The 17,437-nt window shown below is 40.6% G+C and overlaps 1 protein-coding gene across 1 annotated transcript in view; it reads left to right on the forward strand.

Moving 5' to 3' along the window:
* The window catches only part of GRM7 (glutamate receptor, metabotropic 7), a 1,039,395-nt gene that overhangs the window by 1,012,066 nt on the left and 9,892 nt on the right, over positions 1-17,437 (forward strand). Inside the window, exon 9 of the mRNA XM_012659244.1 lies at positions 16,857-17,103. Coding sequence (XP_012514698.1) covers positions 16,857-17,103 — 247 coding nt within the window. The remainder of the gene's footprint in view (positions 1-16,856; positions 17,104-17,437) is intronic.

Here is a 17,437-nt window from a genome sequence, read left to right on the forward strand (position 1 = left end):
GAACGAGTTAGAGAGAAAAGTAGTAGATATTATAAGATGTAGTTTACATAAAACTGTAGAAAATTCAAACTAATTTGTAGTGTCAAAGAGCAGATCAATGGTTGCTTGGGCATGGGGGGGAGGAGTGAGGGGAGAATCACAAAGAAGTGCAAGGAAACTTCTGGAGGTGATGTGATAACCATGTTGATTGTAGTGATGATTTCACTATTGTACACATGTCAAAATTCATACAATCCTACTGTCTAAATATGTGCCATCCATTGTTTATTGATTATACCTAATAAATCTGTTGAAAAAACACAGGTGGGAGATTCTTCTAGATTATGAGTCTAAAGAGCTATAACCAAATGCAATGCATGGACCTTGACTGGATTTTGGATTGGGGGAAAAAAATCACATGAGACATTTTTGGAACGAATGAAGGAACTTGGCTTTGTATCATACATATCATGTATGAAACAAATGTGTATACTAGATAATATGAAATTATTAAATTTCTTAGTTGTGATAATGCTACTGTGTTTATGCAGAAAAATGTCCATTTCTTTAGGTGATGCATATAAAAATTTGAAAAGCGTGAACTATTATAATGTATGTGACTTTTAAATAGTTTAGCTACAAGAGAATAAAAAAAGAAAAGAATTGGGGCAGGAAATGTGTAGGTTGTGAATCTGGGTGAGGAACATACAGATGTTCTTTGTCCTATGTCCAACTTTCTGAAAATTTGAAAGTTCTCAAAATAAAAATCTAGGGAAAACATATGCGTTGTGTATGCTCACATGTATCTAGGCACAAAAAGTAAAAGGGGGGATGTTTCAGTTCACAGATAGTCATAGGTAGGGAGAAAGAAGGTCTGGGGAGAGGATGCGTCTTGTTGGAGAGATGCTGCTGTTGCTTAGCACCCTCTGTAAATGGTGTAGGGGGCTCGGTTGATCATTGAGATAAGTGCTGGAAAGGGAATTATAGAATAAATTGTCTTTAGAAAACTCTTGTTTTTGATTGGAACTGGGATGCCCATGAAGGTTCTAAGTGATGCCCTAATTCCAAGGCTCCTGGAAAGCACACGTGCAGGAGGTTTATTCAGGAATGCCCTTGGCATCAGCACCAGCGGGCAGAGGGAAAGAATCAGGATTGGGTGGAGGGACAAACTGGGATGGGATGCAGACTCGATGGGTCTCAGCTGAACCGCCTCAGGAAGCTCCGAAGCTGCTCTACAGAGCTGTGCCCCTTGGGGCAAGGGACTGGGCCTTTTACTCCAGCATCTCCCAGTCATTACTTGCAGGCGGCCCCAAAGAAGGGGGCGCAACCTTAGGCAAGTCTAGTCTCTTTGGCCAAGGTAATCCCCAAAGAGGGCTGTCAGCTGAGAGCTGTCGGCTGATGATTTCACCAGTGTCTGCAGGGAGAAATCCCTCCATCCTGAAGGTGGAATCCCTCTGGACAGTGCAACGCAGCATCCAAAAACACATGGCTGCTGCCGTTCTTTTTATATATTGTTAATCCTTTTTATACAAGGCGTGCATAAATAATTGCTTATAAAACAATTGGCATAAAATCATTTATAAACTTCACACATTGTCATTATATTATTTCAAAATTCTAATTTTCTTCGAAACATGGCTTAACTTTCCTCAATTCCTGGCATGATGTGGAGACCATGGATTTTATCAAAAAGAAAAAAAATCTGTTTGTTAGCTTGAGAAAGAAGACATATGTTTCTGAGGCTCAAAGGCAAAGTGAAGATAAGACATTGGCAGTCTTATTCAAATTCCCACAAATATTACGTTACACAGAGAAACTAGAATTCAGGTTTTCTGATACCTGAATCCAATGGTTTCATCCCTACACCATGAATATATCTGTCACCCAGGCTGAAGTACAGTGGCACAATCACAGCTCACTGCAACCTCGAACTCCTGAACTCAAGTGATCCTCCTGCCTCAGCCTCCCGAGTAGCTGGGAGTGCAGGTGTGTGCCACCACGTCCAGCTAATTTTAAATTTTTTGTACAGGCAAGGTCTCACTATGTTGCTAAAGCTGGCCTCGAAATCCTGGCCTCAAGCAATCTTCCCATATCAGCTTCCCAAAATGCTGGGATTACAGGCATGGGCCACCACAGTCGGCCAGCCCTAAATCTTAATACAAACTTAGGTCTCACAAGGGCAAGGGAAGCTTCCCCTGAAACACCTCTAATGGGTGCAAAGCCTGTGCTATAGCTTTAGAGTGGAAGGAACAGGGGGGATAGTTCATTAGATACCCTAAAATTAGCCAGCCAAACTTTCTAGGATCCAGAAGGTTGTATCAAATGGTCACTTCTTTAAGGGTCCAGCCACAATCCCCAACCCAAGTGTCTTCTTTCCTGTGGAGTTGAGTATGCCTCTCTCCTGATCAGCTCATTCCCTGTCCTTGCCAGGCAGGGGTCTTTCAGTCTGAGCATACCATGAGGCTACCTCTCTAACTGTCACTGTAGAATAAATCCCCTTTTGTCCTCTTCCCTAATCCCGTTGGCTTAACTTCCCAAGAGTGCCATCTCCTCATCCTCATCCTCATCCTCTGAGGTGGGCATTCCGCAATCGAGACCCATTCTGTAGGTCTGCAAAGAGATCAGGCCATGTCCACTGAAGGCCTGGGGATCTTTGCAGTGTATTTCTTTATGCGTTATTATGGGCAAAGAGTCTCTGCTTCGGAATTGCCAAATGTCTTCTATTTTTATTCCATTCTTATTATAAGCTAAACAGCTAGGAAGTAGATGGAGAAGGAAGTCTTGTCCTACCATACAAAGATAATAATAAAGATACTGAGACACTCAATGACTACTTGAAACTCAAATAATTCCAATTTATCTTCCTGATATGGCTTGAGTTCCCCCCTCCTCCTCCATGACAGTTTCCTTGGTCTACTCTTGACCGTCTCCAATTAGCGAAGTCCACATCATAACCACATGTCAGCAGAACCGTCAGGCATGGCAGCCTGTTCATGCTTCAGACAATATTCACATTCCATTTGTGCATTATTTATTTTTCATCCTTTTCTTCTGCTTTCTCAAGCACACCTTTTATCATTTGGGACATCTGCCTAGGTGTAAGTGTATGCACAATGGTGGAGAAAGATAGCAATGATGCATTCTTTTGACAAAAAGTTGGATTTCGCAAAGAAATTGGATACAGTTTCAACTACATACAGAGGATATTTACTCATTATTCTTAGTAAGAAATATGGAATTAAATATAAAACACACATAAACATGTACTTTGTGGTAAAGAATCAGAATTTTCTGTCAATTTCCTTTAGAAATATTAATACTTACAGCTATTTGTTTTTCTAAGCACTGGCAGTTAAAGCCTTAGAGAATGAAAAATTAAACAGTTTTACAATCTACTCTTTTGTTAAATAGGCTTTTTAGTTGAAAGTGAATGTCAGTGTAGCAGAATGGACTTTAGCATCCAAAGACCTCAACTTTCATCTTAGCTTCACCTTAGCTTTCATCTTAGCTTGATTACTGTGTCCCTGCAAAAGTCATGTAACTTCTCAGGAAACTTCAGGATTTTGAATTAACACTCACTATGTGTATTCATTTCAAGAACCCAAATCTACCCAACATGTATTTACATCTCAAAAAGACGGTTGGATTTACTCATTAGGATTTTTATATGTGTACCTTACTGTGTAATTATTTTTTAAAAAACTGCTCTCCTTCATTTGTTGAAAACATACTTTTTTGAAGTCTTCCTTTTTGCTAGGTGTTCCCCTGCCATGCCAAAGCTGAAATTCTAATAGGAGCATAGGAATTGAGGTAACTGACTCTAAGACTGCAATGACAATCACCGATGGTGATATATAGGTGAATAAAAAGAGCAGGCTGCTAAAAGAGAGTGTCATGCGTGGAAGGAGAAAATTCAAGTTGATGGAGGGGCGTGCGGTCATGGAAAGTTCATCAGAGAAATGTATGGAGGTTGAACCTGAAAGATGAGTTAGGAAACTGAGGCAAAACAACAACGACGACAACAAAAACTCAAAACATTTTAGGCAGGAAGGGATGGTATGCACTAAGTCTCTGTGCTGGAAATGAGCTTGGAACACCCAAGATAAACCATATTCAAGAAAGACTAGCTAAGAAGTTGGAAACGCAGCCAGGCTGAGTACTGTAGGGCAATGGCAAGTCTTTGAAAGGTATTTTTTGTGGGATCATATAATCTGATTTGCAGTTTTTACAAAGATCATTTTGGTTGCTCTGGGCAGAATTGCTTGAAGGGAGACAAAACCAGATGCAGTGAAACCAGCTGGGTCACTACCATAGCATCCCAGGCACAAGGCAAGAGTGCATTCGAACGGTAATGATGATGAAAATGATAACAGTTAAAACTTTAGAACTTACAAATGGTAGCCCCTATTCTCTGCGCTTTAGGAGTATTAACCGGTTAAACATATTTAAGACTAGGGCGGGGGTAGTAGCAAGAGAGGGGAATGAATTCCAGAAATATTGCAGGTCCTATTAATTGTATTATTATCATATATATATTATAGATTATATCACTAATATTATAGGTAATATTAGCCAACTGGGTAACAGACTGGATATAAAGTGTAAAATGTGAGGAACCTGCACGTATTAAAGAATATTCCTTAAGGTTCCAATTTGTACAACTGGGTAGATGGAGGTAACAGGTCCCAAGGAAAGAAAAATTCATGGAGAGGCACGTTGAGAGGGAATGACCTGTTTTCGGCATTGTCTGAAAAGCCCATTTGGTTTTCTCAGCAGCCCAGTGAGATTGGAAAAGATGATGATCCCTACCTCAAAGATGGCAAACATCTAGTTGCACAGAAATGAAAATAACTTTCTCAGGAACTTCTGCAAGGCCTGACATCTCAGAGGAGACACTTTGTGTTTTATTCCGCTTCCTTTCCCCTCCCCCATCCCGACAGAAAGTATGGTGATTCCATAAGCCAAAACTGAATAGAGAATTTGCCTTTAATTTTTTTTTTGTGATGCATTTATCTATTTTTCTTGGAATTGTATCAAAGTGTGATATAGTTTCATTTTAGGAGTCAGAAATAATAGACCTTCGTCTAAGAATTTTTTCCCTAAATTATAAGTACTCTGTATATGAGCCTAGATATTTTCTGGGTTGTGGAAAGACAGCAATTCACTCACATTCCTGTTGCTTAACCATTTTGTATTATCTCTTTTGCACTTTCTAAAGATGGTGGGTTTTAAAAATATGTATTAATGATGTTTTAAAACTCCAAGAGGGATTAGCATTGCAAAAACAAAAGGCATATAGGGGGTCTCAGTTAAGTCAAAGTCAGCAGCTTTATGTCAAAAAAGAATATTCAATGCCTGAACTCTTCCCCCAGTTGTCATAGCAACCATTCCATTTTTTTTTTCCATTGTGAGGAGACAATTAGGTGCTAACCTGGGTGTTATCCCAAGCTTTGAAAGAAAAGCTCCCATCCTTCCAAAACATTCAGAGTTGCTGGATTTTCATTGTTGCTGCAGGCTCTGTTGGAGTCATTGTTGATAATTATGCTTTATTGTTTCATGAATGTATCAAAAATTGGCTAGGAAATGTAGGCGGCCACCCACAGGCCAGCAGAGTCCACTCCTCCCGCCTTGGGCCAGTTTGGGAAACACTCATCGAGGGGAAGATGAGGGCCCTGGGAGTCTCATGCTCTTTCCCATCAAGTACCTCGGGCTCTCTGTTCTCTGTGATTACTCCAGGAGCTGAAGATTGGAAATGGAATCTCTACCTTTGTCTACCCAAGACTTCCTTCCCCAATTATAACAATTCAGTCTTTCTATTTGCCACCCCCAATGGCAGACACAGGGGAGACAATGGGGGACTAAACAGACAGGGGCTTCAAGGTGGGAGAGATAGATATTAATCAATCAATCTCTCTTTCACTTAAATACAAATGGTGGAATTTGCTTTGAGAACTTGCCAGTCGGACAGTATTACCTAGCCTTGGTTAGAGGAGTCTTGGCTGAGGAAGAACAGCTTAGGTGGATATCTGAAGGATGAACAGAGGATAACGAAGTGGGTGGGGTGGAGAACACACAGGCAAAGGCCCTGTGGCAGAAGACAGCACAGCACATTTGGGGATATGAAAGAGGCTTGGGGGTAGGGTAGGGGACATGATGAAACATGAACTGGAAATGAATGAGTGACTTCAGATTTGCCATGGATTTATTAAATGAGTGAGGATCATCTCATTCGTCAAACAAATATCAAACTGGTTCCTTGTGCCGGGCGTTAAGACGCCAGATAAATTAAAGATGGCCCCTGCCTTTGATTTGCTCACTTCTGGTTGTTCTCTCCCTTCCTGACTCCCAAAAAATACTCTGGTTCTGTCACAAGCATATGTTATTACTTGCCTTATCTTATAAGCATTGAAGCCCAGGCTCAGAAGGGCTACATGAAATGCCAGAGATGCCAAACCGAGCAAGCAGCAGGGCCTGAATCCAAACCCAACACTCCACTCCTTACTCCAAGTCTAGCACACTTTCCATATCTTTTGCTGCTCTTGGCTGTGCAATATATAGAACATATGGAACATGCAATCTAGCAAGGGGACACTTATTAAAGAAATTATGCAGTGAATTAATAATCACAAGTTGTGATTAATGAAATGAAGTGAAATAATGCATTCTGTAAGCGAGTGAAACCAGATGGGCATAAGGTAGACTTGGGGGCCAGAGAAGACGACGAAGGAAGTGAGGCTAAGACTTAAAAGATAAGCAGGAGGGAGCCAGGTAAAGGTGGGTGGGAATAGCATCTAAGGCAGAGGGAAGATCATGTGTGAAGGCCTTGAGGATGGATGGCGCGTGGCTCATTCGAGGGGTTTAGAGAAGGTGAGGGGAGTCAGCAGGGGCATCCCACAGAGCTGTCTGGACCGTGTTAGGATTTCTACATTCATCCGAAATGTGGTGGGAAGTTGAGCAGATGCACCAGGACAGCTGGAGCCCCCCCGCCCCCGCCATATTATCTTCAGCATCAAGTTCTAAGGAAGGACGAGACCTGGTAAAACTTGCCTCTCGGGTTCTGGCAAGGAGTCTAGAGAGGCTGAGAAGGTAGACTCAGAGGAGATGTGAGGATGGAGGCCTATCTGGAGGCCCTCAAGTGTGAGTGGTTAGGAAATAGGACTTTTAGGTCCTTGATCCAGCACTTTGGAAACAAAAGGAAAAGGAAAGGGAAATGGATCTTGAGAAAGCAAAATCAACGCCAGGAACCACTCAGCCCCTACTCCTTGGCCAAGTCCACCTCCCTCTCATTCTATCCCTCTTGGCAGGATGGCGTCATTTTCCTGCCCAGTCTTGGGGCCCTCGCTGTTCCATTTAGGAGCCACGAACTGAGTGACTAATAGTCTGTGATTTTCTCGACAGTGTCATTTCAACCATTTGTTCCTTTGGGCCTTGAAGTATTACACAGCTGAGGGGCTTGATGAGGGCTTTCGTGCACAGTCTCCCCTGCACGGGCAACTCAACTAGCCCAGGTTCCAGCTGTTGTGTGATGTGCCCATCAGCAGGGACACCACCTGGCGCGCTGACTAGCGGGTGCCGCAATGTGCCAGCCTCCGTACGCAATCGGTGCAGTGGGCAGGCGGGAAGCAAAAGCATGTACGAGGAAAAGCATGGGCTGGTGCAAGGTGGAAAAAAGGAAGTGGAAGGGGGCAGGAGGGTCACTATCATAGCTCAGTGGCGAGATGGGAAAGATAAAGTCCAAAAAGAATGGAGGAGGATCAACAAACACAATGGCTGGAACTAATAACAGCAAAGAGAAAGCACTGATGATTATGATGATCAAAACCTGTCAGAGTTCACCAGAGAGCCATTGTCAATGGCTCTGAAAACTGAGAGAAGAACATACTTCATGAGAATCTGACATCGTCTTCTTGGCAGTGACATTCACGGGTCCAGTTGGGATGAGCACATTACAAGTCCAACGTAAAACACCTGAATATGCCCGAGAAATGTTAAGGGTGTTTGCTTTTTAACTATTTATTTGACATCAGTGTATTAATTTGATTCTTTTTATGTCCATTAGAACTATAAAGATGAATTTAAAGGTTGGAAAGATTAGACAGCTTTGCACTTATAAAAATGGAATATTTCACATGTTTAGAAGCTGATTACTTTAAGCTCAGACTTTATTTTTTGTTAAAACCACTGGTTGACTTATAACGTGATACAGAACATCATTGTATATTACCCAGGATATACCCCAGTGAAGTACAAGCCAGCATTTTCACATTATAACGCAGAATCTGCCGTTTTCTACAAAGGCTGTTAAGTTCAGTCTTGATGAGTATGGCAGAGCATGCAAAGGGAGCCCGTGGAACCTGGCAGAAGTGGGTCTCTCCAGGCTGACTGTGGGGAAAACGCTTTGCCTTTGTATGTTAAATCACTGCAAGGCAGAGATGTAACGCTTCGGGGGCTCTCAAACCAGCAGGAATGGCAAATAACCTTTTAGACAACACGACAAAGCAAATAGTGCCAGTACTGGCTATATAAAAGAGTGAAATACCTGCCTTGCAATTGGAGGGGAGAAAATCTTGAAAATCAAAATTGAGGGTTCAGAGAGCCAGTGGGGGAGAGAAAGTCTGTGTATCATGAGTGTAGGCTGTGCTTGTACATGCCCAGCAAAATCAGAGGTCACTTGTCTAGAAGACTCCACCATCAAGATGGGCTGGGGCTCCCTAGGATGGCACGGGGGATGCACACTGAACTTCCCCAAGGATGTGGTCAGTTGGAATAACAGCATCTCTCTGATCACACTGTGTGGGAACAGACACGGCATGAGGAGAGCAAAGTACTGAGATGCAGGTGATTTTGAGCATGAACATAATCAGTTATCTCATGCTCCAGAAACTGATTTGCATTCACCTGAAGTGCTTGCCTTCTGTCCACCCAAATAAAGAATGCGATTGTGTGCAGACATAATATCATGTCTGCCTAGAGATATTAAATGAGGAAAAAAACCACACAGTAAAACTAGGTCTTGTCCAATAACCATCTAGTTGTCTCCATTATTTGTATTAATAGTTCTATGATGAGATGCCTGTCCAAGACTATTTGGGTATCTCTGTATCTATCCCGTCTACCTGACAGCTATCTATCTATCTGGCATCTATTTAAAGATAGGAGGTCTAAATGGAATGGCATCATCTGCAGAATTTGAGGCCATCTACTCCAATAATGACACTTGCATTTCCTGAGCACCCACCATATGCCAGGGAGTGTGCTACCTACTTTTCACACGTGATTTCCTTTCATCTCCAAAACAGTGAGAAAGTCTTCAGGGTAGAGGTAGAATGAGGAAGGATTTAGTATCAGACAACTGTGGTAACAAACTGCTTGAGATCGAATCTTGATTCTATCACTTTCCGGAAGTGACGTAACTTGCACAAATTCACCCACCAACAATCCAAGGCTGAGATTCAAAATCAGTTCTAACAACAGGTCTTTTTCTTTCCTTTAAACCATCCTTTTAGAAGATGCAAATTCCCTTCCCACCAGGAATTTAAAAAATCAGTATACATACTGGATCCTTCTAATAACATGCATTAGGTCACACGTAAGCAAAAACCCAGTGTGTTAACCTTCTGGATGGCCGAGAGAATCCCATTTGCAAGCATCTGCCTCATTCTCACCCACGTGGCATTGATTATTTCCCACATATGTGGTCACTCTAACTAGGAAGCAAAGGGTATAGGTAGTAAACATAGAAAACATTGGTCTTAACTGCCAGAAACGTTCATTTCAATGAAATCATATGAATGTTTCAAACATCTCTCAGATAACAACATACCCTCCCTCTTTTTGTGACCACATTTTTCATTTTTATTACACAGACTTTTTGATGTCATGAGAGTTATAAAACTTCTCCCATCTAACCTAGAGACTTCATTAGAGCTTTCTTATCTCAATTCTCAGCTGTCACCTGGGAACATACGAAATTGGTTATTTCTCATAAAATAGTCAATGACAGATGAAATAGAAGTTTGAGTATACTTTTAAACAAAATGGAAACAAACTTAATGAGATTTTCCCCTAAAACAGGCTGTTGTTATTCAGCAGATTTCATAAGAAAAATAATCATTTAAAAATGTATTAAGATCAAATGAAAAAGAACAATGTAGAAAACAAGTTATTTTACATTATAGCCGAAAAATGCATCAGTAATGCTAACATCCTTGACTGAGAGGTTGCTACGTGATGGGCGTCCTTCCGCACACTTACAGAGCCTGTCATCTAACCCCAACAACAATCTTACGAGATAATTATCGTCATCTCCACTCCGGTAATGAGGAAACAGAAGCACACAGATAATAGAAGAAAATGCTATTAAGAGACTATAAGTAATAGCTTTTCTTGAAACAATGCTGAATGCCAAGGATATTGATCATACCTGATACTTGCTTCCAGTGTAGAACTTTTTGGTTCACCGGAATTTAATAACTGCATCTCTGCAGCAAACATTGTGTTCATTATCCAGTCTTTTCTGCTGTAACATGACATACTTGTTCCTAAAAGATCACCATGCCATGCAAAATTGTGCCATAATACACAGTACTTATAGGAAAAATTGTGTTAAAGATACACCACTCAAAAAAGTCATCACTGATATTTAAAAAAAAAAAAAGGAACTGAATAAAAATAGTGGCATAGTTTTACATGTTAAATGGCTAAGAAATGTGTAAGTGCTACAATAAATATGGCACTTTGCCTGATAAAAAGTGACCTGAAGTTTATGAAAGTGGATGCCAGAGGGTTGCTGCATGTGGTTGATTGGGAAATTGTGGAAGGGGCTGGGGAGCAGGCAGATACTGGAAGCATGGGTGTGCGTGTGCATTTTGTGTATTCCGACACAGCGGGCTTCAGCCGGGTGCAGCTTACTGTGATTCTAGTGCTCCTTATGGAAGAAATCACATATTTACAAACACAAACTTTGTGGTATACTCAAATTGTTCCCTAGTATATCAGTCTCTTATGGATAAATTTACATTTTCAAATCAACTTCGTAGCACAAGGTTAGAATTATCCTCTGCTCAGCCCACAAAGTTAGGTGCTCATCTTGGCATAACAGTTCCTTGTTGAATAAAATATGAATGCGTATCATGAGATGCCATTATCGCTTTATAAGTTGGTGCAGCACTAGTGTTAGCAGAGTTCTTCCTTGTCTAACAATTGCTATGATGTTAAGAAATTTGAAAACCTGTTAGTGCCCAGGAGCAACTCTGAAATTTGCCAACTCTTCTGTGTAAGTTTCAGAATCAGTTTCTCAGTTGAGAAAAGGCAAAAAAAAAAAAAAAAAAAAGGAACTGTCCTGACCAGGGAGATGGGGAATGCTTTATGTAGAAGGTGCCCATGGCTTGAGCATCAGATATCAGTAGGGTATCAAAGACAGAGTGGTGAGTAAAGGGAATACCAAGAAGAGGGAAAAGCAAGAGCCAGTGGTGAGAGAAAGGATTTAGTGTGCAATTAATGAATATGTATTCAGTAGTAGTTGAATATTTTATTTATTCATTTATTTTTAACTGACAAATACACATTGCACATATTTATGATGCGCACAACATGATGTTTTGAAATACGTGTATGTTGTGGAGTGGCCAAGTCAAGCTAATTAATCACTACCTCACATAGCTACTTTTTTGTGGTGAGGAAACTTAGACTGCTCTCTTAGCAATTTGCAAGAATAAATACCTTGCTGTTAATTATAGTCTCCATGTTGTGCAATAGCTCTCTTTATTGCCTTCCTCCTGCAACTAGCATGTGGCTCCCATGGTGTGCACGGTGCCTGGGCCAGTACAGGCACTTGGTAGTATTGTCATAAAAATGGTGAACCCATAAATGGGTGAACGAACAAATAATGGAAAAGTAAGATATATCGCATACAGCCTATCTGGAAAATGCAGTTAACAGTGGATTGAAAACACATGGTCATAAGTTAATCATCTCCTATGCCAATGTTTTGATGCCATCAAATAGCACTGTAACTCTTTTCTAATTGAATTAATTTTAGAAAGATACAAATGGTGATTCACTAGCATAAATACATTATTCATTTTTATTATATAATAATGATTATTAATTATATATTATTATAAATATTATATATAATAATATAATTATTATTAAAGATATCAGTACTAATTGTGATGAACCCAGGAATCTGAAATTGATTTTGCCTGAAAGTGCTAGTCGTATATCTATCTCTGTGCCCTGTGAATTTTTCTTTACTTCCTTTTCCTTTCTGTTTTTTGAACAGTACTGAGAATACTCTGATTTTCAAAGTTTAAGACCTGTCACTATTGTAACTATTAACAGTTTGCCTTGAAATCTCTCAGAATAGTCTCCAATTAAACTGGTTCTGAAACTTACACAGAAGAGTTGGCAAATTTCAGAGTTGCTCGTGAGCACTAACAGGTTTTCAAATTTCTTAACGTCTTAGCAATTGGAAGTTAGACAAGGAGAATTCTGCTAACACCAGTGCTACACCAATTTATAAAGCAATAATGACATCTCATGATATGCATTCGCATTTTATCCAACAAGGAACTGTTACGCCAAGATGAGACAAAGCATGGAACAACTTCAACTGAGCTTTGCCTTGCATTGAGTTGACCGCGTACCTGGGCACTCTAATAGCACACTTGCTGGTGCATTTCTATTTGACTAGACATGAACAGGTGTGGATTTTGTAGACCCTGCAACTTAGTCAACACCACATGCATAAAAAATTTAAAATAGACGAAAGTGGTTGCAGAGGAAGCTGTATCCTGAGAGCTACACTCCAGCAGCCTAACCTGGAAAAATGTAAATATTAGCAGCTAACATTTCATAGGTGCTTATTTTCCAGACACTCTGCTAAGTACTTTTCACATATTTGGTAGATCTTCACAACAACCATATGAGGTAGGAATAACTATTATCTTCATTTTACAGATGAGAAAACTGAGAGACAGAGAGAGTAATTATAGCCATGGATTCTGTGCATCAGACTTTAATAAGAAAACTTTTCTAGAATATCGTGCACGAGTCTTTTCTGACTTGGCTCTGAATTCCAAGCATTTAGGTAAATGCTCTTTAGTTCTGTAAGCTAAATTATACATGGTGGGTGTTAGAAAAGCCACGTTCAAGCTAGGAGCAGAAATTGGATTCTAGAAATTCATTTAGGTTGATGATAAAAATTAAGGCTTAATGTTCAAAACACATGAAAATCCCAAGGCAGTCTGTGTCCTTCCCACTGGCCTGGGCCATGCAGGATTGGCCAAGGTGAGGGAGGCGTTTCGTCCATTGCGGATGCCCTTCTGACAGCTGAAATGGGATTGGCACAGTCAGCCCTGGGAGAGGGGCTTGATCTAAATAAAACTGTACACAGGGACCCCTATGCTTTGACAAAAGGGACTAATAATGATCACCAACTCCTTTACATTTCTAAAAAGATTATAAAGACAAGAAAATGGTGTGAAATACCTAAGCTTAAACAGTGTGGTGTGCTATACAATAAGCATCAGGTAAAACAAGAACAGCTGTGAGACCAAATATAAATCTGCTGCATTTGCTAAAAGAATGCACTAAAAGCAGATGCTGGGATGAAAACTCAGGGCTTAGCAGCGAGTCTTCCACCTCACCAAAGGCCACAGACTCAGTGACTTAGTTTCCTTCCAGGGCTTAGTGAGATGACATCCCTGTGGACCAATACCTCTGGGATCTCTGTAGACTGAAGCCTTCTTATCCTCATGTCGTACATAGTCATGCACCACAAAATGATGGTTTGGTCAACAAAGGACTACATATATAGTGGTGGTCCCATAAGATTATAATGCTGTATTTTTACTGTACCTTTTATATGTCTAAATATATTATTATTTAGATGCACAAATACTTACCATTGTGTTCCAGTTGCCTACAGTATGCAATAAAGTAACATGTATAAGTTTGCAGCCTAGGAACAATAAATAGGCAACACCATATAGACTAGGCATAGTCTATACCATCTAGGTTTGTGTAAGTACATTCTTTGATGTTTGCACATTGACAAAATCGCCTACCACACATTTCTCAGAACACAACCCCACTGTTAAGCAATGCGTGACTGTACTTATTTAAAAAATACTTACATAGTACTTGCTATATTCTAGGTCCTATCCTAAGCGCTTTACAGATAGTAACTTATTTAATCAACAAGACAAATTTAGGAGGTAGGTGCTAGTACAATTATTGTCATTTCACAGTTGCAGAAGCGGAAGAGAAGTAATTTGCCCAAGGTCACAACACTAGTATGTGGACTTGAACTCAGACTAGCTCTACCTACTCATCCTTATCCAGCATGGTGTGTAAAGAGGATTTGAGAGGCAGGGGTGCAGAAATATGGTCGGTGACATTATCTTGGTTTTTACATACTTCTGAAGTACCACCAGAGACTGAAAAAGTTTCTAAACAAAATATCTGCATCTTGATGGTCTCTAGTATGAAAATAATGAAATTAAACACTCAATTAAATAAACTTCATAGTTTTGGAGTCTTAAGTTTCTAAGTAGTCTTGTTAAGAAAAGGTATGTGTGTATTCACACACATACACATTCAAATATATGCAAACATACATATATAATTTATAGTAATGTATCAAAAACAAACTGTGAATAATTTCTTCAACTGCAAAATTTGCTCATAAGCAGAGAAAGAGAAACAAACCCCAAGATCCCATGGAATAGCTTATAACTCTTTCTTTTCTTGGACTGGCTAAACTAACCGTGGTTTACAAAACTCTCAAGAGTGGGATGACAGCCCTGACCATGAGGGAAAGAGGGAACGTGGTCAGGTCCGTAAAGCCCTGTGACCACTGTAAGCCTTTCTTGAAGATTGTAGGCTAGCAAGGTGGAATTACGTTAAAAGTCTAAAGGTATCCTAGTAGGAAAGATGATTTTTTAAAAAATATGATCGAATTTGCAACCTAAAGGATCATTAGTTCAATATTGCTTTGTCTTTCTATTTTACATTCATTATATATTATAGAATCAGCAGCTGGCAGCTCCTTTTAACCATTCAGAGTTCATACAAATTCAAATTCATTGTTGGCTAGAAAAGTGTATTCCTTCCAGACAAGATGGCAAAGTTACTTTTGATTTCACTGGGGCCTCAGCTTGAAGAATTAAGATCAGAAATTTCCAGGCAGCCTGGTGGAAATTCTTGCGTGTTTAGAGATAGGCCGTTTGACCACCTGTGACTACCAGTCACAGGTAGGAAAAGGGTGTCCACTATACAAATGAGCAGACACACCCCGTGTCTGTGGAGTGCCTGCTGTTTGTCTGCACTGGCAGACACAACCACGCCCCGTAAAGACAGGTTCTGCCTTCGTGGAACTTGAGGCCTAGTCGGGAAGACGGACAGTCAAAGGATGGAGGTAGTGAGAGCATAATTAAAAACTGAGACCAAGGATCTAAAGAAAACAGGTCTTTGAGAGCGTGTAAATGAAGAAGTGGCCCAGAGTGGAGGCTTTGGGTGAGGGCAGCCTGGGATGGGTGTTCTAAGAAGCAAAGGAGGAACATTCCATACAGAAAAAAATGAATAAATAAAATAAAATAAAGAAGCATGGTATGTTAAAAGTTCTGTGATTGAAGAGTACGGTGCACTCAAGATGTGAACGACAACCCATACGGATGGAGCTCTGGGAAGGCAGGGCAGGGGCGGGTGGGGGGTCAGGGAGCTAGAATTGAGGGACAATTAGTCTAAAAACTTAGGCAAGCACAAAGCATGTGGGGTCATAGACTCCATTAAGCGTGGGAGTTTTATCATCAGACCAATGAGAAGACGCAATTGTGGAGTACTGTGGTTGAATGCGTTGCCAAGGAGCGAGGCTTTACACTGACATGAAAAGCAATGGTAGCTAGTTGTTCAATTTAAATAGCCTTTGAAAATCATGTAAAACACGAACATGCCTGAGCATATGGGTGGCTCTGGATCGTGGTAAGGCACGTCACAAACACAACTAGACCAAGGCAAATTTTCTGTAGCTTTCCCATTAATGATCATACATCTCCCCACACCCTTCAACCATCACCTTCTTAAATTTACAGCCAAGGTAATGATTTAACACATTGGACAGCAAGCAATTGGTTGATCTATTGATTTCCTTAGGAAGCAAAAGGAGACAAGGACATCTGTGGGGATGCTATCCAAACTACAAATAGCACAACGTTAGAATGAGGTTTTGCACCCTATTAGTAATTTGTCGATGTAAAGAGAGTGGACAAGGTAACATCTCTAGATCTTGGTCACTTGTCATTTGTGTTTTGTAAAACAGTATTAAGCAAGAAGGTCTCAGTTTTCGTGGAAACTCCACTCACTCCTTGGTAGGGATGGTGAAGGTGTACCTTTTTAAAAAAATCAATACAAAAGAGACATATTAACATAAAGACTTTTCCAATAAGGGCTCAGAATTTCAGTGCAGTAACAAATCATGTAGTGTTAACCCTCTTTTGTACGTATGGGAAATAAAAAATAAGCACATCTCACTCAAGATTACAAATCCCTGTGATCTTCATGTCTTCATATTTAGCTTCCATTTTGATTAAAAGTCTTTCAAGTCTGATTAAAGGTCTACCCTGAACTTTCACATAGGAGACTTCCAGGGCAAGCATATGCATGTATTCACCCAATGGCATGCAATCAATTAATAGATGCACAAATATCCAATAAGTGTGCAGAGTCATTCTGTCTTCCTTTTTATCAGAATGCCCTGCAGATTGCTTTGTTTTCTTTCCTAGCCATAGTCTTTCTTGACATCGCTTTAAGTGTTCAGACGCCCTCTGCGGTCATTTTATTTGTAATAGTGCCTTGTGTGTTGTGTCTCCTAGCTCTACATACAAACTACCACGCTTACAATCTCCATGAACCTAAGTGCGTCAGTGGCGCTGGGGATGCTATACATGCCGAAAGTGTACATCATCATTTTTCACCCTGAACTCAATGTCCAGAAACGGAAGCGAAGCTTCAAGGCGGTAGTCACAGCAGCCACCATGTCATCGCGGCTGTCACACAAACCCAGTGACAGACCCAACGGTGAGGCAAAGACAGAACTCTGTGAAAACGTAGACCCAAACAGTAAGTAACTCTCCTTTCCTTCCGTCTTCCCCTTCTGCATCAGGAAGCTCTAGAAAATGTGGTGTGTGCTTGCCTCTTTTTGGGAAAATATCGTGACCGTTCTGTTCTTGGGGACTGGGTTGCTCTGGCGAATGCTAACTTCTGCTTTTTTGAGTTTGACTCATTCCTGCCACCACTTTCATTTCGCTCCCTGTTAGAAAGAAGCTTTCAGAGGCTTTGCTTCAGAAGTGTGAGGCCTCTCCCTTCCCTTGCTTCTTGTCCTTTGGTACTGAACCCTCCAATTGACATAAACACACTGATCAGGCTGTGAGCCACCTTTCTTGCAGCCTTCCTG

Source organism: Propithecus coquereli, unplaced genomic scaffold, assembly GCF_000956105.1.
Source record: "Propithecus coquereli isolate 6110/MARCELLA unplaced genomic scaffold, Pcoq_1.0 Scaffold60, whole genome shotgun sequence".
Classification (NCBI taxonomy): Eukaryota; Metazoa; Chordata; class Mammalia; order Primates; family Indriidae; genus Propithecus; species Propithecus coquereli.